A 24,836-nucleotide genomic window follows, 5' to 3' on the forward strand; every position below is an offset into this window, starting at 1 on the left:
TGTGGTTGAAAGAAATGGGTGGTGCAGGGCCCAGGAGTGACATTGTTGGAAGGCCCTGTAAGGTCACCTGGTGAAACTCCTACCCGGTTATAGAGGGTGAAGATGAACCATCAGTGCTGCCCTCCTGCCAGCGCCAGCACAGCACCCTCTCTGATCCAGTTAAGGGCACAGTCCCTGACTCCTAAAGTCCCCTAAAGCCCAAGGTCATGGATACATCTGTAACCTGACTTCTCAGACCTACAGAACCACAGAATGTCAGAGCCCTTTGAAATTAGCAGCTACTGCATCCATCCATATTACAGATGTAGAAACTGAGGCCCAGAGAGATGGGAATTGACCACAGGTGCACTAATTATGGGCCAGGGGTCTGGGGTAGGTGCTCTCCCTACAGCCCTCCTGCCTTCATGAACTGGGGGCATCTCCTTCTCGCAGTAGGGAGACTCAGGTGGGCCCACTGAGCTCCCACAGGGTTCCTGCTGGGAATCCAGTGCCTTCTGTGGGTGCCCTCAACTGTCAGGGGTGGGAAATACAGTACCAGAGCAGACACTGAGGGCCTGGCCTCTATGCTCAAGGCAGGTGATCTCTGCTCTGGCTGGACAGAATTGAAAGGCCAAGCTAACGCCAACAGATGCTAGTCTTTGGAGCTGAACCCTAAGAAAGTGCTGAATAAGGACTCTGCTGCCCTCCTGTGGCCATACCTGGGCATGACTGCTGTCATCGAGGCCTCCAGCTGCTTATGTTCTCCAAACTAAGGAAATCTCTCCCAATTCCCCTCCTCCTAGAAAGCACTCCAGCGGGGCTGGATGGGGTGGACATCATCTCACCTCCGTATCACCCAGGCCAGAGCTTTGGCTGTGGAAAGCAAATGGGAAGGGTGGATGACGCTTTGTTCAATGTCAGATCCTGGAGGATGAAGGCCGCAGGCCAACAGGTGAGGTCCAGTCTGTGTTACCCAGAATGCTTGAGTGTTGGGAGAGACTCGGTGGTTTCCATGGAAACAGCCTAATCAACCAACGCTAGACGGGATGGTTTGAAAACTTAGAGGATATTTATTTCTCGGGAAGGTCCACAACAGCTGGCAGGCACTGCCCTCCCCTGTTCCAGGGGATTTCTCTCTCCTTTTCCGAGAAATCCCCTCTCTTCTTGGAAGTGCGCTTGGGGAGGCTGGGATGTGAAGAGAAACCATACACAACACTCCAGAGCCTTAAAAAAAGGAAAGCAACAGACAACCTCCCCCACACAAATACACACATACAGAATAAACAGACGTATAAAAAGAGGCTGAAGCTCTGCTTGGGAGAGTGGGGCTGGGCGGCTCTGCCCCACCTCCCCCAGCCAGGAGTCTCCAGATCTAAATGGCATGGAAGTGCCTGATAGCCAAGCAGCAGCCCTGGCTTCAGAGAGAGGACCGGGGAGGGAGGTGGGGGGGGACCTCTCCCTGGAGCTCAGGGGGATAAGGGACAAAGGAACAAATAAATAAATAAATAAACAGAACCCTAAGAGTTTGGGCTGAGGCTCGGGACCCCTGGGGTCTCTTTCCCTGAAAAGAGCAGATCCAGGGACAGGCAGAAAGAATAACAGGGAACACACAAATCCAAAGCCACACCCAACTGGCCTCCAGAGCCTGCATCCTTCAGATCCCAGAAGGGCCCAACCCAGAACCCAGCCTCAACCCAGCTCTGGAGGAGGGAGGGGTGAGCTGGGGAGCTTCCCCAGGGCCAGTGGAAACTCTTGCCTTCATCCTGACCATCTCCACAAAGAGGGAGCCGGAGCTGCCTCCAGCATGGGCTGTTCCCTAGGAAAGCCAAGGCATGGCCCTCTCCTGCCCCTCTTCTCATTGGCCTTCCTGACCCATGGCATCTGCATCAGCTGGGAGGAGCCCTTGTGTGACTGTAAATAATCAAAACAGTCCATCCGGGTGTCCTCTGCTCCATTTGGCCACCGACGCCCCCACCACCTCCAGCCAGGGCTACACTTACGGCTCCCTTCAGGCCAACAGGGAGGAGGCACTGGACAGAAGAAGCAAGGACAGAGAAGGGGGCAGAAGTTGCTGGAATGGACAGTTTGGGCAGGAAGCCCAAACTGGACATATGAAGAAGTCCAAGGACTCGGGAGTCCCAGGGTCCCCCCGGAGAAGCATGGCCAGCGGGGGGCTGGGGAGAGCACGGGGTCGGGACAGGCCGGCCGCTCAGCTGGGCAGTAGCACGTGCTGCAGGAGGTAGGTGAGGGAGTCCCAGTGCTTCCAGAGGAGGAAGAGGACGAGGACCAGGAGGGCGGTGCTGGTGATGCGCAGGCGGGTCTTCATGAGGGGTGTGATGAAGTTGGCGAGAGTGGACACGAACACCAGCAGCACGGCCATGAGCGCCAGGATCACGTTGATGAACTTGCCCAGCAGCGCCCGTGCGTTGGCATTCTCCACGCCCTCCAGCTGCACCACCTGTTGCTGTTGCTGCTGCAGCTCCAGCTTGGTGACCCGGGTCAGGCAAGACTCCACAGCCTCCTGCAGGGACACAGGGGTGGGTGCATTGGAGCTCAGGGCGGGCAGACCCCCAGCCTAAACCCTACCTGCCCCTCAGAGGAGGTGACAATGCTGTGCCCCCTCCGAAGGCCAGGCAGGGTAGAGGGTGATCAGCTGCAGCTAGGGGCCCGAGTTCTTTAATGATGACTATCTGGGGAGGCTGGTGGGAAGTGGAAGTCTTGATTAAGGGGAAGGGGTGGAACCAGCCCACTCCCAGATTCCTCTTGAGGCTGCTGTACCTGGATGTCCCGGGCCCTTTCGTAGGACTGGTAGGCCACCTTCTCCTCCATGCTGGCCAGCTCCTGCTTCAGGTTGGTCATCTCATTCTGGTGAAGCTCGGTCAGGTCGTTGAGCTGCTCCTCCAGCCGCTCATACCTGGCATAGGGAGAAGGTATGACACCAGTGCCAGCTCCCCAAGCCTCTTGTCTCCCCCCAGGATCAATTTCACTCATTCTCAACAATGACTCAACCCACCCCAGGTGTCCAGCCCTGTCCAATTTTAACAGCAACAACAATGAAAGCTACTACGTACACAGCACTTCTTATATGCAGGCTCTGGGCTAGGCACTTTAGCCACATTATCTCATAGGATCCTCCCCACAAACCTTCAAGATAAGTACTAGTGTCATCCCCATTTTACAGATGAGAAGACTGAGGCATAGAGAGGTTGAGGAACTTGCCTGAGATCACAGAGCTCATGAATGGAGGAGTCAGGGATTGACTGACTTCAACAACCTCGGCCCTTAAGCCCTGGGCTAATAGGCTCTCTTGGGTACCAGGGACACAGGGATATAGAGACACAATCCCTGCTCTGAAGGCACAAAATATCAGAAGATGACTACTATGTGGGGGCGGGGGGGGTAGTTAGTTTTCAGGCAGGTTTCCCCCTCAATTTTCCAAACCTTCTTCACATATATGAAGAAGAAAAAGTGCTAACTAAAGAAAAGATCCCTAAGAATCCCAAGGAGCAAGTGCCAAATGCCACACGAGAGGCGCAGAGCAAAAGCAGAGCAGACAGAAGGAAAGGAGGGGACAGGCTGACTCAGGACCCTCGGCTGGATGTTCACATGGACCATGCCAGACACCTACATACGGTGACTTTACAGGTTTGGACTCAATCCTCACAAACCCTATGAACAGGGATTCACGTTATTCCCGCTTCACAGATGAGGACACCGGGTACGGAGAGTATTAAGAACTTTGTTCAAGGTAAAGAGTAAATAGTAGAGCTGGGATCTGAACCCAGGTAACCTGGCTCCAGAGTCAGTGCTCTTAGCCAGAGTCTCTCCAGATAAGAGGCCATGTAGCTGGCTCCTGCCTCGGTTTCCCCTTTTGTACAACAACCATGTAATCATCAAGTAGGGATGCTCAAAGCTCCTGAGACAGGCAGAGCCTTCCTTCCACAGGCCCCATAATCCTAACTTCCAGCTGCCCTGGAAGCTGGTGGAAGGGTCCTCGGAGCCTCTTCCTGGCCCCTTCCAGCAGCCCAGGACCCTTCTAGATGCTCCCCCGTCTGCTGCTACCACCAAGTGTGAAAGCCGGTGCTCGGCCCCTCTCCCCAGGGGTGGGCCGGGCGGCACACACCTGTAGCGCTCCTCCTGCAGGCACTGGGTCATGTAGGTGTAGTCCCTCTGCAGCTGAGCCTTCAGGTCCTCCATTGAGTCCTCCAGGTGGGACTGGCCCTCCTTGATCTCCCGCAGCTCTTCCAGCACAGCATCCAGGTTTCCGGGGGCTCCGTACAGCATGTTTGACTTGGGGCTCCCCAGCGCCGCAGCGGGCCCGGCCCCCGAGTTGCTGCCCGCCCCGGCCGAGCTGGCGCTGGCGCTGGAGCACTCATCGTCGCTGCCGTACTTGGGGCTGGACACGAGCGTGGCACTGCCGCTCAGCGCCCGGGCCGCCTCCTCGGGGGGCCCGTCGTCCAGAGGGTCCTTCAGGTGGGCGATGTTGTCAGCGCTGCCAAACTTGTTCCGGATGAGGCTGGCGAACTCCCGGGGCTTGGACACCACGGCGGTGTGGGTGGCCTGTGAGAGGCCCGAGAGGCTGCCCTTCACGCCCTCCACCACGCCACCCCCAAAGCCGCTGATGCCGGCGCGCATGTTGGCGCCCACGTCCTTCAGGCCCTGCTGCATGTCCCGCAGCACATCCTTGGGCTGCCGCGAAGGCCCGTTCTGCTCGATCTCCTTCAGGCGCCGGCGGTAGTGCTCCAGCTTCTTGTGCAGCTGGGCGATGGTCTGGGCCGACTTCTGGTTCTTCTTCTCGAACACCTGCTTGATGCGGGACACCTGCTGCTTGTCGGCGTTGTTGGCGAGCTTCAGGTACTCCGCCACATTGTCGTCCCGCGCCTCCTGCTCGATCTTGATCTGTTCTGTGATCTTCAGGATCTTCTGGTGCAGGTGGTCGATGGCGGCCTTGGTCCGCTGGGGGTCCGGGGCCCCGTCCGGCACGTCCAGGCTGATGGGGCCATCGGTGTCACCATGGCCAGGGCCGCCAGGGAGGCTCAGGGCCACGAGGTCCCCCTTGTCGACCTGGGGAAGAAGGCAAGCAGAAGAAGCGTAAGTCAATCAGGAAACCAAGGGAGGGGGCCCACAGGAGTCTCTCGTGTGTCCCTGGACAACTCTGGACTTGGTTTCACTGCCTGGAAAACGGATGCAGGATGAACAGGAAACTTTAAGGAAAGAGTCCGAAAGAATAACGGCAATGACAACAGGATTCCCTCACAGCTGCCATTTAGGAAGGGCTTGCACATCTGCTATTTACCCAACCCCCACAACAAGCCTAAAGTGCAGTCTAGGCAGACCTGCTCCTCCTTTGGCCCAGAGAGTTCAAGCACGTTGCTCAGGGACAAACAGCTTCAGGAAGACAGAACTGGCAGCCCAGAGCTCTTTTTGCCCCGTCACACGGACCCAGCAGGTCCGAGGCTTCACTGCAGTCACGGGGTTATTCCTCAGGGATGAGACACACTGCCCCTCTGGACTCAGCCCTCCATAAGGCTCCTGCCTGGAGCAGGCCTCTCCCTCAGAGCTGACCAGAGCCTACACTCGGGCCCCATGCAGGCACAGGAAGCACTCCCCTGCCCCCTCCCCACCTGGGCTTCCCCAGTGCAGCTCAGCGGGCCACCTGCCTCCGCGGACACCTCTCCCAGCCCTGCCCTTACCTTCCAGCTCCCTGGAGCCATTAGCAACCTCTTCCGCTTCATGATGGCGGGAGCACCCAGCCCTGCCCGGTCTCCCAGGACAGGGAGAGGAGCACACCCCCACCTGCCTGCTGGCTGGGTCCCCAAGGGCTCGAGTCCCAGAAGTAACCCACAGGCTGAGGGAAGCAGGGCCCAGGCTGGGGGCCTGGGGGTACCAGCCATCCAGCGTGGAAGGAGGTGAATGTGCAGGAGGGTGAAGACAGCGCCTTTTCCTCGCAGGCAGGCAGGCAGGCAGGCTTCCTGAGTGCATCAGGGTGGCACAAAGAAAGGAGCAGAGAGACTGAGAAAGGATAGGGGGCAGGGAGAGAGGGGAAGGGAAGGTCACAGAAGATAGGAAAGATGGGAAGCAAGGTCGGATGAAAGCAGGCGGGCCTGGAGCCCCACTCTCCCAGGGCCAGACCCACCTCAGCCTGTTGGAGGACCACTGTCCACAGCCGAGTCCCAGTGTCTTATCGCCATGCAACAACGGAAGCAGCAGGAAATGGCTCAACCCCATGTATTTTTACACACAGCACACCCCTGGCCGGGTCAGATATTGCTCTTTTTGTGTATGCGGGGGTGGGGGCAGGGTGAGGTACACATGGGGGAAGGGGTTAAACACAAAGAAAGTGGCCCCAGCTCACAGCTCACGCACCGGAAGCAGCCCGTGCCAACTGCAGGCAGAAGTCACTGGGCTCCATTTCTGCCGAGGTGCAAAATTATTGGCAAACACTGTTAAAAACAACAGCCCTGCCAAACTCAGGAGCCAGGGGAGGGTGTCTCCTCTGTGGGCTTCCTCTTCAGCCTTTTCAGGTCCCAGTTCCACTGGGGATGCTGGGTACAAAACCCATCCCTTCCCATACCTCCTGAAGTCAGGACTTTCCTCTGACATGTGTTTTGGGTCTCCCCGCATGTCCCTTTGCCCTCTGCCAGGTGCTGATACCTTCAGGACCTTGTATATCAGAGGAGCCAATTCCACAGTCTCCCTTAATGACCTGTCCCAAGGTCTACTCGTTGTAGCAATCTGACTTCAAACTGCATCATGCAGTGAAACCCCTTCTTCCTGTGCTGTTCCCTGCAGTGACGGCAAACACCCCATCTCTCGATTTTCCTGACCCTCAGTATTCCCCCCTGTAAAATGGGGGTAATCATATCTACTCTCAGGCCTTTGGTGAGGGTTACACAAGATGATGTCTAGCAAGCACTCGGCACGGCACAGGCAGACAGAGGCACTCATCGGTGCTGTCTGGATCTGGCAGCACAACGTTTTTTGTGTGTGGCGGAGGAAATGAAGTTTATTTAAAAGATTATACTAAAAAATTTGCTCAACATTGATACCATGAGACAAAATTTAATTCTATATGCAACACAAAGCTTTTAATATTAAAGAACTTGACCCCTTTATAAGGCCGCTGTGCTTTCCAAAGGGAGTCAACACTTTCCCTCTCTTCCACCCTCTTTGTGGGAGAAAGAATATCCAGAAAATGAGTTGGGATCTGGCTGCCTCACTGCCCGATGCTCAGCTAGGTTGTGGGCTCATCTTTATAAAGAGGAGAGTGTCGGTCCCACCTACTTGGAGGAGTGTGGGAGGACCTAATGAGACACGGACTCGCTGTGAAATGCAAAAGTGCTTTGGACTACGAGGGAGTGTAAAAGAGCAAATTCGCTGCCTGTCTTGGCTCCAGTCTGGCAGCTTAGAGCCTTTTACCCTTCAATTTGGTGGCTGTCTGGCTTACAAATAGAAAAGCAGAGTTGAAGCTGGCTGTGAAATCCCCATGAATGAGAGAACAGACACTCCGGGAAAATCAGCAGGGCCTGGTGGTGAGCTGAAGTGGGCTGGGGTCCCACCCGTTTCCCCACCGCCCACCCCTCTTCTCTGCCCTGGGGCCCAGACTCAAGCCTGGGGTTCCTGCGGCAGTACCCCAGCTCCTTCCTGCCCCTCCACTGGGTCTACAATGCCTGGAGCCTCTGGCTGGCTCCAGTCACAGAACATCCCTCTTTGTCCCTGCCCCCAGGGAGTTCTCCACTCCCTGCCCTCCCCAAGCTCACCCACCCAAGGCTGCAGCGCACTTTCAGGACGAAAGGGAGACAGGGTGACCAGGGAAGAAGAGCCAAGGAGGCTGCAGACAGACAGGCAGAGGTACAAAGAGAGATTATGCTTTAACAAAGGAAGGAAAATTAGAGCATTAGAAGAAAAAAGATGAGGAAGCTGTTAAGAGGGATGAATCAAGCAGAGCATGAGGAGAATGAGATTTGCTCACAAAAAATAAAAGAAGAAGAATCGCAATGGGACAGGATACAAGGCCCATGCAGGGCAATGGAAAGGGCACTAAGTGTGGAAGCAAACACCGGTTTAGAATCCTGGCTCTGTCACTTACCAGCTGTGTGCCCTTAGATATGTCATTAACTTTTCTGGGACTCAGCTTTCTCATCTAGAAAAAGGGGGTATTTCTACCCACCTCAACGGATTGTCAGGAGGATAAAATGAGACCGTGAAGGCAATGATCACAGTACAATCTCAGGGCACACAGCAGGTGCTCAGAAACAAATCACAATCAACTGACACTTCACATCCACTAGGACGGCTATAATTGAAAAAGGAAAATAACAAGTGTTGGCGAGGATGTGGGGAAATCAGACCCTTCACACCTTTGCTGGCGGGAATGTAAGATGGCGCAGCTGCTGTGGAAAACAGTTTGGAGGTTCCTTAAAAAATTAAACATGGATTTGCTTTATGACCCAGCAATTTCACTCCTAGGTGCAGCCCCAAGGAATTGAAAGCAGGTATTAAATAAGTACTTGTACACATATGTTCACAGCAACACTATTTACAATAGCCAAAGGGTGGACACAACTCAGATGTCCACTGATCGTTGGATAATGGGTAAGCAAAATTGGTAGAGTCACACAATGGACTCTTATTTGATTATAAAATGAATGAAGTACTACAGGCTACAACTATAGGCTACAACGTGGATGAATCTCAAGAGCACTACACTAAGTAAAAGAAAACAGATACTAAAGGCCACATATTGTACAATTCTACTTCTATGAAATGTCCAGAATAGTTAAATTCATAGAGACATAAGGCAGACTAGTGGTTGCCAGGGGCGGGGGAAGGGAGAAATGGAGAGTGACCGCTTAATGGGTACAGGTTTCCTTTAGGGATAATGAAAATGTTCTGGAACTAGATAGAGGTGATGGTTGCACAACCTGGGTGTGGAAGGCCAGGGCCCTCAATCTGCTGGCCTAGGTTGCAGGGCCAGCCCACGTCCTATTACAGAGTGGGTCTGCGGGAGGGTATCTGGGTCCTTCATCTTATGGGCACATTTTTAACACAGCAGAAGCTCTAGCTGGGACTTCCCTGGCGGTCCAGTGGTTAAGACTCTGTGCTTCCACTGCAGGCATGGGGCACAGGTTCGATCCCTGATCGGGGAACTAAGATCCCACATGCTGCTCAGCACAGCCAAAAAAAAAAAAAAAAAAAAGGAAGAAGCAGCTCTAACTCACTCACTAAAAAGAGGAGCAATACAGATCACTGAACTCCCGGTCACTAGCAGGTGAAAACTCCCAGGGTCCCCCAGCCTGGAGCACGGCAGTGGGTGGGCTACACAGGCACTGCTGTTCCTCTCTCGAAACTGACACAGAGCCTCACACGGTCCAGGCCACCCAGCCCTGTGTCCATGCCCAGCCACCAGCACCATGGCCTCCTTACCCTACTCTCCTGCCTGAGAGGGGCCGGACACTCCGCAGGCACCTGACCCCAGGAGGAATCCCTGTGCACAGGGGGGCAAGTTCTAAGAAGAGGAAAAACGTGGAGAGTGGCCCATGCTTCTTCCATGACCCTTATCCACACAAGGCAACCCGGAGGCCGGGTCACGCTCCCTGCTCAGGGTGCCCACCAGCCAGGGCTGAGGTCACTGACACTATTCTACACAGACAGTGATGTCCGAGAAGTGCTGATGAATGTTCTGGAAGAGCCAGAGCTGGGACGTTGTCAGAAGTGTCCAGGGCACAACTTTCCCTATTCGTCTCCCTGCTCTGGCGAGACACACCCCTGGGAGCACCCCCTCCACGAGGCTTCACAGCCCCTCAGACTCTTCTCCCTGCCCGCTTCCAGCAGAGCTGAGCAAAGCCGGATTAGGTGCTCTGCCAGATTACAGGGCTCCCACCTCCTCCGGGGCCTGAGCTCACATCTCCATGTTAACCCGGCCAGACACAGGACATGGGTCTTCCTCTCACACACTGGCCCGGCAGCCTGGGTCCCTGAGGCAGATACTGTTGGGACAGAAGCATCCAGGCTTACATGAAGCTACTCAGTGCAAAGGGGAAGGACGCTAGCCATGTAAGTTGTGAGATGTGAATCATGGATCTATTGCTCCAGCAACAGTACAAACACATTATAAACATGCTTCAAGATGGACCACATCAACAATCACACTTGCAAGGAATGCGTACTCCACACCTGCACTCCCAGGTTCCCAGGAGACCGCAGATGGCTCCCAGCCTGTGACTCCCCTCCCCCAGGGACAGGCAGCCCCTTCCTACATTTACAAAGTGCTCCTGTCAGGGTCCCCAGAGCAAGCTGACACAGAAGATGATTCCTGTCCTAGCTACCTGCTCAGGGGTTGGAAAGCAAACACTAAGGTCACTCTTGGGAAAAAAAAAGAGGAGGGCTTCCCTGGTGGCGCAGTGGTTGGGAGTCTGCCTGCCAATGCAGGGGACACGGGTTCGAGCCCTGGTCTGGGAAGATCCCACATGCCCTGGAGCAACTAAGCACGTGAGCCACAACTACTGAGCGTGCGCGTCTGGAGCCTGTGCTACGCAACGGGAGAGGCCGCGACAGTGAGAGGCCCGTGCACCGCGATGAAGAGTGGCCCCCACTCGCCGCAACTGGAGAAAGCCCTCGCACAGAAACGAAGACCCAACACAGCCAAAAATAAATAAATTAATTAATTAATTTAAAAAAAAAAAAAGAGGAAAGAAAAGAGCTTTGGGGCTCCTATGCTTCCCTTTAGGAGAGCAGGGTGGCCCTGTCATCCCGGGACAGGTGGCCTGTGTGTCGCCTCCCAGGGCGGAGAGCAATGGAGTCAGGTGTCAACCCTGCTTTGTCTGTAGGTCTGACCAGATGGGCCGAGGTCCATGCAGGGTGCTGCTCCTGGGCTGCAGTGACTAAGAGCCCTGCGGGTGAGTGTGACAGGCCTGTCAGGCCCGGGTGACTCAGCAGAGATGCTTCCATCTGCTGACTTCTGGCCCTGAGACTCTGATTTGAGCACCCTTCTCAGGATGGAGAACACACAGATTCCCCTCTTCTACTAGTTCCCCGAGGAAAAGGGAGGCAAGCCAGGCCAGGATGGAGAGGAACTGCCATAGCCAGCTAACACCCCGCCCCCTGCCCAAAGAGGCAGTGTGACCCTACAATGAAGCTGGGAGGGAGGCAACCTGACATCTCCCACACCAACCTGATGTCCCAACCAGAGCAGACTGGGAAGATTATGCCAACCCTTGGTCCTTAGCCAGGGGCTGCCCCCATTCTCCCAGATACTGCAGGCCCCGGCTCTGGAGGCGTCATCACAGCTAACCCAAGCCAGGTGGGGGAGGGGCGGGGAGGGGCAGGAACAGGCAGGGGGGGTGGGGAGGGGAAGGCACCAGCTCATCCAGTGGTTCCATCGGTGCCTGGGAGCCCAAGTGGCTTTTCTCCAGAGGACAGGGAGGCAAATGCTTAGATAAAGGGGTACACGTGGAGGAGTATATATTATACATATACACCTGGGTCTGTTCCTTGGGGAAGAGTAAGATGAAAAACTCCTGCAGTAAGACCCCAGCCGCCACACGAGGGATTCAAGGGCAGGTGCGTGAGGGACCTGGCTCTTCCTGCAGTGCCCCTTCCTCGTTGCATGAGTGCCCTCAGCGGCCTTACAAGGAATTTTACGCTGCTACAAGGGACTGCAGGGTGCAGAGTCCATACAGATGAGGAAACTCACTCTCGCATCCTTTCATGCAGCACCTACGACCTCCAGGCAGCCGGGCACTGGGTGGAGGCTTCAATCAGCCTCACCTGAAGCCAGCAAGTGCTTCCTCCCACCCTGATCCTAAGGGTGACTCTTCCTGGCAGAGCCACACTCCTCTCATCTAGCCCTCGGATTCCAGTCCTTTCTGATAGGTCCACCCCTTGGCTCTGGTCAAAACTACACCCTCGGCTCAGCCGCCTCATTCCCTGCCCTGCTGAGAACAATGCCCTTTTGTCCACACAAATGTCCTGCTGTGCGGTCCCCTCTGCCTCCTCATACCCACACCCTGGCTGGAACCCCGGGGCTGCCCTCCCACCTTGGCGCCTCCTTTATTCTCAACCCTCCAAATTCTCCCAAAGCTCTAAGTACCCAGCACTTTGCTCCTTCCGGACCCTCCTACTGGGATCGTGCTCACTGGCCCTCCACATTCCTCCCTCCCGGTCACTGTTTCTCCGTAGACAGAGGCAACCACAACCAGGAACACCCCTTCCGCTTAATTTCATGTCAGCTCCTCTGGCCCCACGCGGAGTGACGTCTGGCCACTGGTTTCTGTAGGTTTCTGTGCCAGGGCTCCCTCACCCAACCCCAAGGGCCCTGCCAGCACCCGTCAGCCTAAGCCTGGAGGCCTGGTGTTTACCCCTCCTCCCTTCTCCCATCTCTATAATGGAGAGAGAAGAGGAGAGGGGGCCACAACCCAAGAGACTGGAGGGGAGCACAGCCCGCCTGACGAACTGCAGAAATGGCTTTCTTCCATCCCCCAACCCCACCCCCATCCCTACCAGGGCCTCACCTGTGTGGGTACCGTTTCCCAAAGCCGTGCTGGTGATGGGGTACCAGGGGCCCTGAGGCCCCAGCTTTCTGCAGGCTGTGCCAGGCCCCCGGGATCACAGTCCCTGGGCAGCACGGGGCTTGCCAAGGAAAGCCGGGGTCTGCGAGCAGGTGTGCCGGAGCTCCCAGGCTCTGCAGCCGCCATCTCCAGTCTGAGGCCCAGCCTGGGGATTAGGGGCGGATTGCGCTGGGAGATTTCCCCCTCCCTGGGGCTCATGGCTGCTCCTTCCCATCTGGGAGGAGAAAGGGAGGATCACCAAGTGGGTGCCCTCCTCCACCCTGCCCATCCCCAAGTCCAGCTGTTGCCACTATGAGTCCAGTGTTCATGAGGACATCCAGGTGTGACAGACAGCAACGCCTGCCTGGGGGGCAGGTCGGGGAAGCACATGGCAACACGTGCACCTGCATCTTTCACACAGCTGGATGGATGCTCCGCCCCTGCCCTCCCCTCCCCTCCTCTCCCCTCCCCTCCCCTCATGCACGTACACAAATGCCTCTCACTGTCAGAAGCCCCTCTCACAAACAGGCACAGTCCCATGAACTCCCTTCTTCAGCCTCAGAACAGAAGTGGACCTCCTAGCCAGGCTTCCAGGATGGAAGCGAGCTCTTCAAAGCCAAAAAGGCTGGAGCCTGGAGGGGACTCCTTGGCAGATGCTAACACAGCCAGCTCAGCCTGCAGTCTTCTGCCTCTTTCCCTGCTGCCCTGTCCATAGGCTGAAGGCACCATCACTCCCAAGGCTTCCTCCCTACTCTAATAACTGCCTGGAGGAAGCAGACAGCAGCCAGCCTCACCAGGGGATTTCCTCTTCTCTGAGATCCTAGAAATCGACTTCTGCTCTGGACACCGCTGAAGCTACTTCCCCGCTAACTTCTGCTTCCCATTCGTCACCCCCCCCCTCCACCTCGTCCCCCGCCCCAACACTCAGCAAAAACACCCAAGATAAAACATGGATGGTAAACTCACAGCCGTCTCTTCCTCCTTGGACTTCATCTTGACAGTCCCAGCAAGAAATCCCGTGAGCGGCCAGCAGAGGGGGCCAGAGGCCCACAGTAGCGGAGAGCAAGCTGTGAGGAGGGTGCCGGGGTGGCCAGCAGAGCTCAGGTGTCTGCTGGGTCTCTCTAAGGGCAGCTTCCCACAGCAGAATCACCAAAGACGACGCAGATTCTGCACCCACTTGAGCCTGGTGAGAGACTCAGGGCTTAAATATTAAGGATCGGCATGGATCACGCTGACGGGGCGGTCCAAATTCAAGAAGGTGCACAGAGATAAGGGCCCAGTGCTATCTCTAGGGCCCAATGCCAGGGCCCTCAGCCAGAACACCAAAAGCAGAAGTCCCCACACCCTAGGCTCGTGGAAACCTTACAAACATTTGTGGTGGCAATGACTTGGGGTTTGTGAGGACAGGGGTCTAGCAAGGGCACAACGCTCAGGTCCCAAGTTCTGGGGCCGGCTCAAGCATAAGCAGTCAGGGACATGTGGGGTCAGGGACACTTCTGGCAGCTTCCCACATCTGTAAATGACCTCCCGCCTATGGTACTTGAGTTTTTTCTTTATGCTCTGGGCAGGTGCACTGTTCCTATTGCATAAACAAGTCTTAGGTCTTAATGCTCCCAGGAAGGCAGGGATCAGATCTTAACTATATCCGGGCCCTTCACTGCGTCTAGCATAAGACTGACCCTCCCTAGTATTGACGTCTGTAGATGACTGCCTGATCTATCCCACTGAGCTGAGATGGAAAGCAGTCCATCTACTGCAGGTCTGTCCTAGGTAGCCACGGAGGCGGCCTGGTCTTCTCACACTCAAGACATCCCTCCTCTGCCCCCCTCCTCTCCAGGCTCCGCCAAGCTAACATTTGTAACCTTTTCTTACAAGCAAAACAGGGGGAGGAGAAAAAGGAGAAGGCAGTAGCAGCAGAAGCCCAGAGGCGAGGAGGGGGCTGAGTAAGCCGAGCCCTGGGGCTCTCATGACACCTCACAAGGTCTCACTCCCCAGCTGCCCAGGATCATGAAGGCTCAGAAGCACCAGAAAGAGGTTCCTTCGAGGCCTCATTGCACCACCAAGATGACCCTGAGGTGGTATCTGGCATCTCCCTAATGGGAGGGTTCAGCTCCCCTCCAGGGACAACTCACCCATCAGCACAGTAACTGAAGGACAGGAAAAAGGGGGGTGGAGCTCAGGGTGAACCATTAGTCTGCTAAGAGAAAAGGGACAAACAGGAACCAGGGGATGTCTGCCAGGCAAACCAGCAGGAGAGAGGTCCCTTTTCCTCTAGAGTATGTTCTTGTCTTAACATGTCTGAAACGTTCCCAAATCTGCCAAGGATGTAGAGCTTCCTGCTCTGGGGGTGGGAAGCAGGAGCCCAAGGTGCCATGACGTGGTGGAAAAGGTGATGCCCAGGGTCTGGGTCTCAGCTCCATACCTGCTATGGGAGCTTGGTGGAGTGAGCACAGGCTCTGAGACTCAGTGTCTACCACTGCACTGGGAGGGGTGTGTGAAGGGAGGGGGGCTTGGAAAGCCCTGGCAGGAGATGAGAGTGCTGCAGGAAGACACCTCGCTCCCTGGGGTCAGGTTACACCTTTCAGCCCACGGCAGAGGGCTCGGGTCAGAAGGCCTGCTGTGACTCCTCACCCCGCCACTCGCCACTCGCTAGCAATGCGGCCTCCACAGGCCCTGTACATGCCTCTTCACAACTGCAAGAGGAGGCGGCAGCACCCACAAAACAGCAGGCTGGAGAAAAAGGCCTCAGGGATGAGACCCGTGGCATCAGGAGCTGGAGGAGAGGGTGGGTGAGCTGAGCCCTGGAGATTCTCTGCAGCTCAGCTGCAAAATCGTACATATGATCCTTATCTCCCAGGGCTGTAGGGAGGGGAGGATCAAATGGGAACATGAGTAAAAACGCCTGACACATCGTAGGTTTTACTGAAATAAATGACTAACGACCCAGCAATCCCACTACCATCCACCCTGAGAAAACTATAATTCAAAAAGACACATGCACCCCAATGTTCATTGCAGCTCTATTTACAATAGCCAGGACATGGAAGCAACCTAAGTGTCCATTGACAGATGAATGGATAAAGAAGATGTGGCACATATATACAATGGAGTATTACTCAGCCATGAAAAGAAACGAAAAGTGAGTTATTTGTAGTGAGGTGGATGGACCTAGAGTCTGTCGTACAGAGTGAAGTAAGTCAGAAAGAGAAAAACAAATACCGTATGCTAACACATACATATGGAATCTAAAAAAAAGAAATGGTTCTGAAGAACCTAGGGGCAGGACAGGAATAAAGACGCAGATGTAGAGAATGGACTTGAGGACACGGGGAGGGGGAAGGGTAAGCTGGGACGAGGTGAGAGAGTGGCATGGACATATATATACACTACCAAATGCAAAATAGATAGCTAGTGGGAAGCAGCCACATAGCACAGGGAGATCAGCTCAGTGCTTTGTGACAACCTAGAGGGATGGGATAGGGAGGGTGGGAGGGAGACGCAAGAGGGAGGGGATATGGGGATATATGTATATGTATGGCTGATTCACTTTGTTATAAAGCAGAAACTAACACACCATTGTAGAGCAATTATACTCCAACAAAGATGCTAAAAAAAAAAAGAAAGAAAGGCCTAGTCCTGAGGCTCCTTCACATGCGTATGTATATACACACACACACCCCCCACAGTTATTCTAGGAGGTGCCTGGAAGACTCCGCCTGGGACAGAAAAAGCCAAAAAGTAGCTACATATGGAGCAAAGTTGAGAGTGGCAGGCGGACACAGGAAGAGCTGCAGCTGCACTAAAGCGACAGGCTATGGAAAGACATTAGCCACCAAGCAACTGTCCTTGTGCAAAGAGAAGTGCTGCTGGGTAACTGCCACCAAGTGTGCTCCTGGCAAGTCCTGGCTACCCTGCCACCTCCTCTTTGGCCTGGCAGAGACAGGCTCCATCTGAGCAGGGGACAGGGCAGTTGCTGGCCCTTTGCAGGCTCAGGCAGCTGAGCCAAGGCAGGTGTCTCTGGCCACACTCTTTCCGCTCTCGCAAGTTAGCCTGAGTCCAGGGCGACAGACAGGTTCCCGTCATCCTGGAAGGGGACCCCTGGAGGAAGCCTGGACCCTGAAGGAAGCCCAGGTCCTGTACGCAGGCTCTCCTCTGCAGGCCCAGCAGGTTTCAGCCCTCTCTTTCCCTGGGTTCCCCTTTAGTTTTTTCTTCCTCTTCCCCTCGTTTTCATGCAGTGCCCCTTCTTTCTTTAATACTCCTAAATATTAAGTTTTTTCTTGTCTCTTCCTTTGCCATTATTATTACTCTTCAGGTCCCCACACCCGCCCCCCCAACACACATTCTTTAAAAAAATCTTCCTTCTTATTTTTCTTTCTCCTGGGGGAAAAAAAAAAAAAAAAGCACAAACCACACACCCATTCTGAAGGGTGGGAAACCTGAGAAGTCATAGGCTTCAAGAGCAAAGACTAATGCTGAAGAGCAGCTAAATTTAGTAGCTTCAAATACAAGGTGAGGTCTTCAAAAAATTTCAGGCTCCAAATGTGCTGTGAAAATCTCCCGGTTAGAATTCCTCCATGAAAGGCTGGCAGCTGCTCCAATGCTCACCTCTTGGAAATGGGGGTTTGGGAACTGGTCAGTACCCAAAGGTCCCTCCCCTAACACTCACTCTTAGAGTCAGCCAGTTGGTCCATTTTCTTAGAAACTCATGTCACCAAAGAGCCCTACTTCCCTCTGGGGACACACAGGAGGAAGGGCCATCTTCTTCAGGATGAACTAGAGCAACTAAGGTGGGCGCATTTCCTAGGAGCATGTGGAGAGGCTCGGCCACATGAGCTGGCAAAGCAGACAGGAAAGGCCAGAGTAGAGAGCGCTGTGGGGCGTGCACACACCACACCACCTTGCAGCTGCTTCCAGGGAGGGAGGAGGCCATCTCTTTTGCCCATGGGTCCTCGCCCTGTCTAATGACGTGGACACTCCTGTTACAGAGTTCATGTCATGAGCCAGACGCCGGGCAGTGGAGAGGACCACACACTTAGGTCCCTTTTAGGAAAATCAAAACTGGTGCCAGCTGGGTAGGAAAGAGGAACGATTTCCATGCCTTCTATAGCCACTCTATTTCCCTGGGGGAGGCGACATTGGGAACAGGACTGGGAGAAAGTGACCCAGAGAGGAAGCAGTGTCTCCTTTTTGGGCAGTTTTTAGGTAGCAAAGCGCCCTCCACCCCACCCTATTTGCCAAGAATAATTTAGGACGACTCCCTTCTAAAAGCAGAGGACTGAAACACAGAACTCTTGGGGCGTCCTGCTGACTCAAGGGCTCAGAGCTTACCATGAGCTGACGTGATTCAACGAGAAATGTATGTGAAAGCAAAGCAGTCTGCAAACTGCAGCATGCTGCCCAGTGGGCTCAAAGGGACACGTCAAAGGCCATGGTTGGCATGGCCTGGGGGTGCCCACAATGCCCTGAACCCTTGAGGAGCCAGTAGACAGGCATGGCACCCAGATAATATTTGGGTCTGAAGCTGCCTTCTCAGGCAGCAAAGAAACCTTATATAATGAAGTTAATATTACAGAGTACTTTTCTTTCCAGGGCAGGGTTCGCCTTTCCGGCCACCCAAAGGAGGCCTCCTGGTCACAGTATCACTTAGGATCTGATTTAGCTTCTGCGGATCATGCTGAATTATTCATTAGCTATGGATACTGGCCCAGCTCTGGGGTCCCGGTGGTGGGGTACCTGAAGTGAGCACACTCCCCAGATCCAGACTTGGAGGAAGGTCAGAGGGACAAAAGAATCAGGGGCATCAGACTCAGGATGCGGAAGATGTGGGTGCAGGAGCTGGGGCGGCGGGAGGGCTGGAGGCAAAGAACAGTCAGACAAGCTGCCTGCAACACCCCAGCGCCTGCCACTGGAGAGAGAAGGGAAGTCAGAGAAGGCTTCTGTTCCCAGGAACTTTGCTCACTGCCTCCAGCCCCCACTGCAGTTCAGGGGAGCCCTCGGTTCCCTGGGAGCCTAGAAGGAATGCAATGGGGTGTGTGCACGCGTCACTGCTCCTGTTTCAGAGTCCTCTGCCCTGTGGCGCACAGAGAAAGCCCAAACTGTGCCTATGAAAAGAAAGAAGAAGCAGAGCAGGGATCAGGTAAGTGATACTGTATTTCCATTGCCTCATCTGGCACCAGAAGAGACCAGGGTCACGTTTCGCATCTCAGGGATGTGGTGCATCCAGAGAGGAATGTGCCCGGTGGCTGGGGAGACCTGTGCTAGCTGCCAGGACCCATGCCCACATCACCAGCGCTGGCTCGTCATCATCTGGAACCGCTGACAGAGAGCTCCTCTTGCTGCTGTTATCAGCTCTGTTATCACCCAAACCTTGAGCACACCTTCCACTGGGGCGTGTCTGAGGGGGCTGAGGCTCCTGGGGGGAAGGCTGGGGGCCTGACTGCTGTCTCCCACCCGTGTCTGGGCTGGCAGCATCTCACCCCCCACCCCTGGGGCTGTGCTTAGAGTCAGGTGGGTAGAGAAGGCATGACATCAGGTCTTGCTAGGTAACTTGGACGTTATCTAACTTCACCCCCTGTACCTAGGGGAATTTTGTACTCCCAGAAGCCAGAGCTAATCTGGAGAGCACTGGGTACTTTCTATCTAGAAAGAAAGTCATGGATGTCAGTAGGGAAAAGACGAATAGAGGCTAGTTCCAGAGGCCAGCTGCCTGCTGGGGCAACTGAGTCCAAAACCCTGCTCTAAAGTCAAGAGGCTGCTGCTGCCTATGATCTCCGGTGTCAGAGCTTTAGGTAAGGGGCAGAGTCATTTTTTCGGCCCCTCTCCTGATTGGACAGGACCCCTAAAAAGCAAGGGGGCTTCACCTGAACATGAGGAACTCAAGTCGGACTAAAGGAAGAACTTAACTCACCAGGTACCTCAGATATACTGGGCAACAGGGGCTTTTAATCACCGAGACAGGGAGCAGCGGTTCATGGCGAAGCACAGAGCTGCCCTGCCGTGGCCTGGCGGGCGGCTGGCAGCGTGGGCACTGCCTTGGGAGGCCCTCCTGAGGCCACTGGGCTGGCTGCCCCTCTGCCTAAGGAGCCTTTCCACACAGAGGAAGAGAGAAGGGAAGAGGGGATGAGAGAGGGGGGAAGAGGGGAACAGAGAAGGCAGCTGTCCTCCCCAGCCACTGCATGTGGGTCCAGGCTGGCACAGACCGGCGCATGTACACGAGCGACTGAACGGAAAGAGTGTAACGCAGCTCTAAAGGTGGATGCGTCTGTGTGGACAGGCCAATGGGCCAGCCGGACAGGGCCCCGTCGGCCTCCCACGGAACCTGGGCGACAAGCTCAGACACATCAGGAGGCCTCACAGATGAATGGTCCAGCCTTCCCCAGCTGCCGAGGGAACCTGTTCGGAAACCTCTCTCAGCAGAGCTGGCCCCACCCACCTCTGAACCGGTAGGCCTCCAGACATAAAAAAACCAGGCTCCTCGACACCTGCCAAGATCTGTCTTCTTGGCAAAAGCCTAGGGCTAAGGGCAGCCCCTCACTTGCCATTCCTCAGAGTAAACAGGGGTGCTTATTTATGCCCCTTATTTATTAGGGCAGAGGAGAAATCTTGTTGTTGGATAAATCCGGCGGGGGAGTGTACAGGACAGGCTGTCCAGAGTCTGCTCTGGTTTACGTGATGGGCGGAACGTCCCTGGTCTCCCCGTCTGGGGCCTGGAGATAACACCTCCATGAGGCCACGGGGAAGCGTCCATCGTGGCATCATCTCCACACTCTCCCCCTCACCTCTCAGCACCTGGTCCTCTCTCCCGCCCTGCCTGCCCTCGAAGCCAGGGGGCAGCAGGCTGGCCTGTCGGTAAAGTCCTCCTGCCACTGAGCACTCCGTGCTGGTCTCCTAAGGCTCTGGACATCCTCTGTGAGCCTCAGGCTCCCACCACCCCAACCCATGCTGCTCCTCATCCTGTGGGGACCAGCCACGCTGCACAGATGGGGAAGGATGACCAGGGCAAGGTCAGGGGCCAGGCTGGTAGAGCTGGCTGTGAACTCAGCACTCCTGCACTCTTCCTCTCCCAAGACTCTCCAGCTGGAGCACCTTGCACAAGCCTTCTGAATGCGGCGACAGCTGGAGAGAGCTTTTGAACAAGGCCGAGAGGCAATCAATGACCAAGCCAAACGTGGGAGAAAGGGAAAACAAGCCTCTGACCCCTGCAGGGGCTAATCCACTCTCTGAAAGTCTGGGAGCAGGTTATCAAGGCAGGACAGAAGAGTTGCTAGATTTTCCTGAGCGTACACTACGTTTTCTAGGGACTGCTGCTCAGCAAAAGAGAGACCGGGAAGTGGGGTGAGACTTATCTGCTGAGGGACCAGGAGGTCCAATTCCATTGCCACTGCACATATAACCAGTGGTTCCTGCTGAAAACTCCAGGGCCCAGATTTCCAGAGGTTACAGCCACACACAGATGGGGAACCCAGATGTCACCTGCATTCTCTATTTACCTGCCAATGCCCCAGTGCACCAATAATGATGGCTTAATTCTTCCACTTTATAGACATAAGACAGAGAGTGGTTATCTTGCTCAGTGTCACACAAATAGTAGAAAGCAGAATGGTGAGGTTGAGATGACAATCTGTTTTTGTTTTGAAAGGGGAATCATTTAAGAAACAACCTTGAAGACAACCAAGTAGATCTGGAGGGAACAAATGACAGGCGAACAACATCACTAAGACTGAGCTGCTTCCTGGGACTGTGAACCCTTCTCTGTGCCTCTGCTGCACCCTTGCTCTCCCTGGGGCTCCAGGTCCCCTACTTTCTTAGGGAGGGGCCAGGGTGAGCCTCACAGGACAGCTAAGGAACTTTAGCTGCCTCCAGGGTGTTTCAGTAATTCAACCCCTGATAGGGCCGGCTCTGGTCTGAAAGTCAGCTGCTAAGTTCTAAACAATGGCAAGGGGTGTGGGTAGTGGGGGAGGCTTATGAATTAAAAATAGATGCTAGTAATCACCAGGGAGCTTGCAGAGAGCATGTGGAGCTATGTTTACTAGAGAGAGAAGAATCCCTTCTATTCATGCCCAGAGACCAGGGTGGAACCACCACCAGCTTATCACACCAGCCAATGGCCTCTGGGTTTGGGGGAGTCAGCTGACCATGCAGGGTTTACTGATGGCTGGAAGACCCCCTTCCTCAGGACATAGAGGCACCCCCTCTTCTCAGCATCCCCCAGGGCCACGCCCATCCCTGGGGGGACAGTGCCAGATCAGAAAGGATGTATAACCGAAGGGGAAATTGCAACCAAGCGACAAAGCCACCGTCCTTGGGCTGAGGCAACCCGCTCATGATGGAAATTGCATAAAATGGTCCCTGGTGGTTTTAGTGACTTCAGATCTCAGTCTGGTCTTGTGGACATGCTAGAAACATGGGGTCTAGTCTTCTCTCTGCCATGAACTGGCTGGGTACCCTTAGGCAAGCAGCCTCCTGATTCCTGTAGGCCTCAGTCTGCTCATGTGTAAAATGGAAATAACAGTACCTGCTCTGACAACTTCACAGGGATGTTATTAGGAGTAACCAGGGAGTATATGTATGACAAAGCTTTGGAAAGATGAAATTTCTAAATAAGGATATAAAGGTCCTTATTAGGTCATAGGAATAACCATTTTCCCCATTCCCACCCTGAACCCAGGGACCCTTCCCCCAGTGAGCTCACCCAAGAGTCTCCTGGCCTGTCTTCCACCAGCAGCAAGAAGAGAACCCTGCCTGCCTCCTGGATACCGTGGGGACAGTGTAAAGACCAAACAGGAGCCTGCGGAGAAGCTCCCCAGCTGTTGGGCTCCCCACCCCCTCCCCACCGCATTCCCAATCAGCAAACATCAACAAACCCTCACCAGCCTCCGAGAAAGTGCCCACCGCGCACCCACTCACACAGCCTCAGGACTACAAGGTTCCCACTCTCCCTCCTCGCTAAACAGCTCTAGGACCAGAGACCCTGGCTTGACAGGACTGTACTAATTTGACTTTTAAAATGCATCCGCTGACTCGGCAGTGAGAGGCGGACTTGGCAGCTGCTGCAAGCAAAATACTTGCTCACTGAGAATTCCCTGCGGTCCAGTGGTTAGGGCTCGGCACCTTTCACTGCCGTGGCCCGGATTCAATCCCTGGTCGGGGAACTAAGATCCCACAAGCCACGCTATGTGGCCAAAAAAAAAAAAAAAAAAATACTTGCTCATTAAGGGCTGAACAACTGGTTCATCCTGTGGGTCCCTCTGGGTCTCCCTTCCCTCCACAAGGCCACATTTCCCTTTCAGCCGACACATCCAGATCTCACTCTTGGCACAGACTTTCTCTGTAGTTGAAACTAAGCTTGCAGATGGTCCAGTGCCATCGTTTTAAATACTCTCTATATGCTGACAACCCCCAAGTGTCTGCCTCCAGCCTGGGTTTCTTCCCAAGACTCCAGACTCCAACATCTGACTGCTTATTTGGTCTCTCCATGTGGACGTTTAACAACCATCTCAAACGTAACGTGTCCAAAGACTAGCTCTTATTGCTGCCCCATAGCCCCTCCAGATATCTGGTCCGTGTACTGTCTTTCCCAACTCAGTTAACGGCAATTTCTTCTTTCCAGCTGCCAGGCCAAAAACCTGTGAGCCATCTCTGCCTGCTCCCCTTCTGTCGTGCCCCAAATCCATCAGGAACCTTTGTAGCTTGATCTCTGAAGCGAATCCAGAATCCAGCCACTTCCCCCACTCTCACCCTGCAGCAAGCCACTGTCAGCTCACCCCTGGAGGCTTCCAACAGCTTCCTAGCCAGACCCCCTGCTCACGCTGTGGCTCATAGCCTAGTCTCCACAGAGCAGCCCAAGCGGTCTTCTTCAAGGGTGTCACTCATCTGTACAAAACCTAATGACTTCTCATCTCACTAGAGAAAAAAGTCAAAAGCCCTTTTCCTGGCCTACTAGTGATCTGTAGCCCTCCCTGCGCATCTTTTAAAAACTAACAAAAACCAGACTGCCTCAACCAATATTGGCCTCCTTTCTCCTCCCCGGAAGAGCTGACCCTCCACTTCCAGCATCTGCTCAATCTACTAAAACTGGCTACTTGCCACGGTTATCAATGACCCCCACTGCTTGATACTATCTATGTACATTTCCAAATCCAGATCTGACCTGTCACTCCTGCTGCATTTCACTCCGTTGAATACTTACTTCCTCCCTCTTTAAACTCCTTTCTCCTTATACTTCGGCATCATTTCTCTCCAGGTTCACTCCTGCAGACCTGGCTGCTCTGCCCCTTATACGTCGTCTCTGTCCTTGGTCTCAGCACCCTCGACACATGCCCTTCGACCGTCTCATCCGCACCCAGGATTTCAAGCTCAGTACTGGCTCCCAGAGTGCTCGCCCCAGCCCAGACCTCTCCCCCAAGAACCCCATTGCCAGTTGGTGCTCTTTAGATGGACAGCTCCCAAAGGCACCTGCAATTCAACATGTCCAAAAGTGAACGCATCACTTGGCTCCCAAAACATGCTCCTTGGGCTTCCCTGGTGGCGCAGTGGTTGAGAATCTGCCTGCCAATGCAGGGGACACGGGTTCGAGCCCTGGTCTGGGAACATCCCACATGCCGCGGAGCAAGTAGGCCCGTGAGCCACAACTACTGAGCCTGCGCATCTGGAGCCTGTGCTCCGCCACAAGAGAGGCCACGATGGTGAGAGGCCCGCGCACCGCGACGAAGAGTGGCCCCAGCTCGCCGCAACTGGAGAAAGCCCTCGCACAGAAACGAAGACCCAACACAGCCAAAAATAAATAAGTAAATATTAAAAAAAAAAAAAACATGCTCCTGTGTTTCCTCAACTAAAGAATGCCCCATTCCTAAAGTTGCTAAGCCAGAAAACTAGAGTCCTCCTCTACTCCTCTTCCTTCGTCTTCCATGTCCACTTTCTCGCCTATACTGTCGATGAGAACTGCCAAAGGTCTTCTGAATTTATCTCTGCCTTTCCATCCTCACTGCTGCAGCCTAGACTCCGGCAATAGCTCCAATAACGGTTTCTTTGACTCCACTCCTGTCCCGCTTCCTAATCTACTGTCTACACTAAGACCCAAAGGGACCTCCTCCTGCCATTTTCCTGCCTAACACCCTTTGATAGCTTCACACTACCCCGGACTCAACATGGCAAGGCCTTTTGTGATCTAACCTCTGCCTACCTGTCAGCCTCCAAAAGTACTGGACGCTCCAACGACAATGAACCCCGGGCAGTCCCTGGCATCAGCTCGCTTGCCTTTGTACACACTATACCGTTCCTCCCCCCACCCTTCCTCCCAATTCTCTGGCT

The 24,836-nt window shown here is 54.5% G+C and overlaps 1 protein-coding gene across 4 annotated transcripts in view; it reads right to left on the reverse strand.

Moving 5' to 3' along the window:
* Window positions 1–1,024: 1,024 nt before the first annotated feature.
* TMCC2 (transmembrane and coiled-coil domain family 2) overlaps window positions 1,025–24,836 on the reverse strand; it is a 37,224-nt gene continuing 13,412 nt past the window's right edge. For 3 of the 4 annotated variants that reach the window (XM_082396615.1, XM_082396613.1, XM_082396614.1), the window contains 3 exons: window positions 4,103–5,043; window positions 2,758–2,893; window positions 1,025–2,500 (listed from right to left, as the gene is read on the reverse strand). In XM_082396615.1, coding sequence (XP_082252741.1) covers window positions 2,189–2,500; window positions 2,758–2,893; window positions 4,103–5,043 — 1,389 coding nt within the window. In that variant the 3' untranslated portion in view covers window positions 1,025–2,188. Of the gene's footprint in view, window positions 2,501–2,757; window positions 2,894–4,102; window positions 5,044–12,491; window positions 12,712–24,836 lie in introns of those variants that run through there. The other variant, XM_082396616.1, reaches the window with a different exon arrangement.

This window comes from Balaenoptera borealis, assembly GCF_965194805.1.
Source record: "Balaenoptera borealis genome assembly, chromosome: 1".
Lineage (NCBI taxonomy): Eukaryota > Metazoa > Chordata > Mammalia > Artiodactyla > Balaenopteridae > Balaenoptera > Balaenoptera borealis.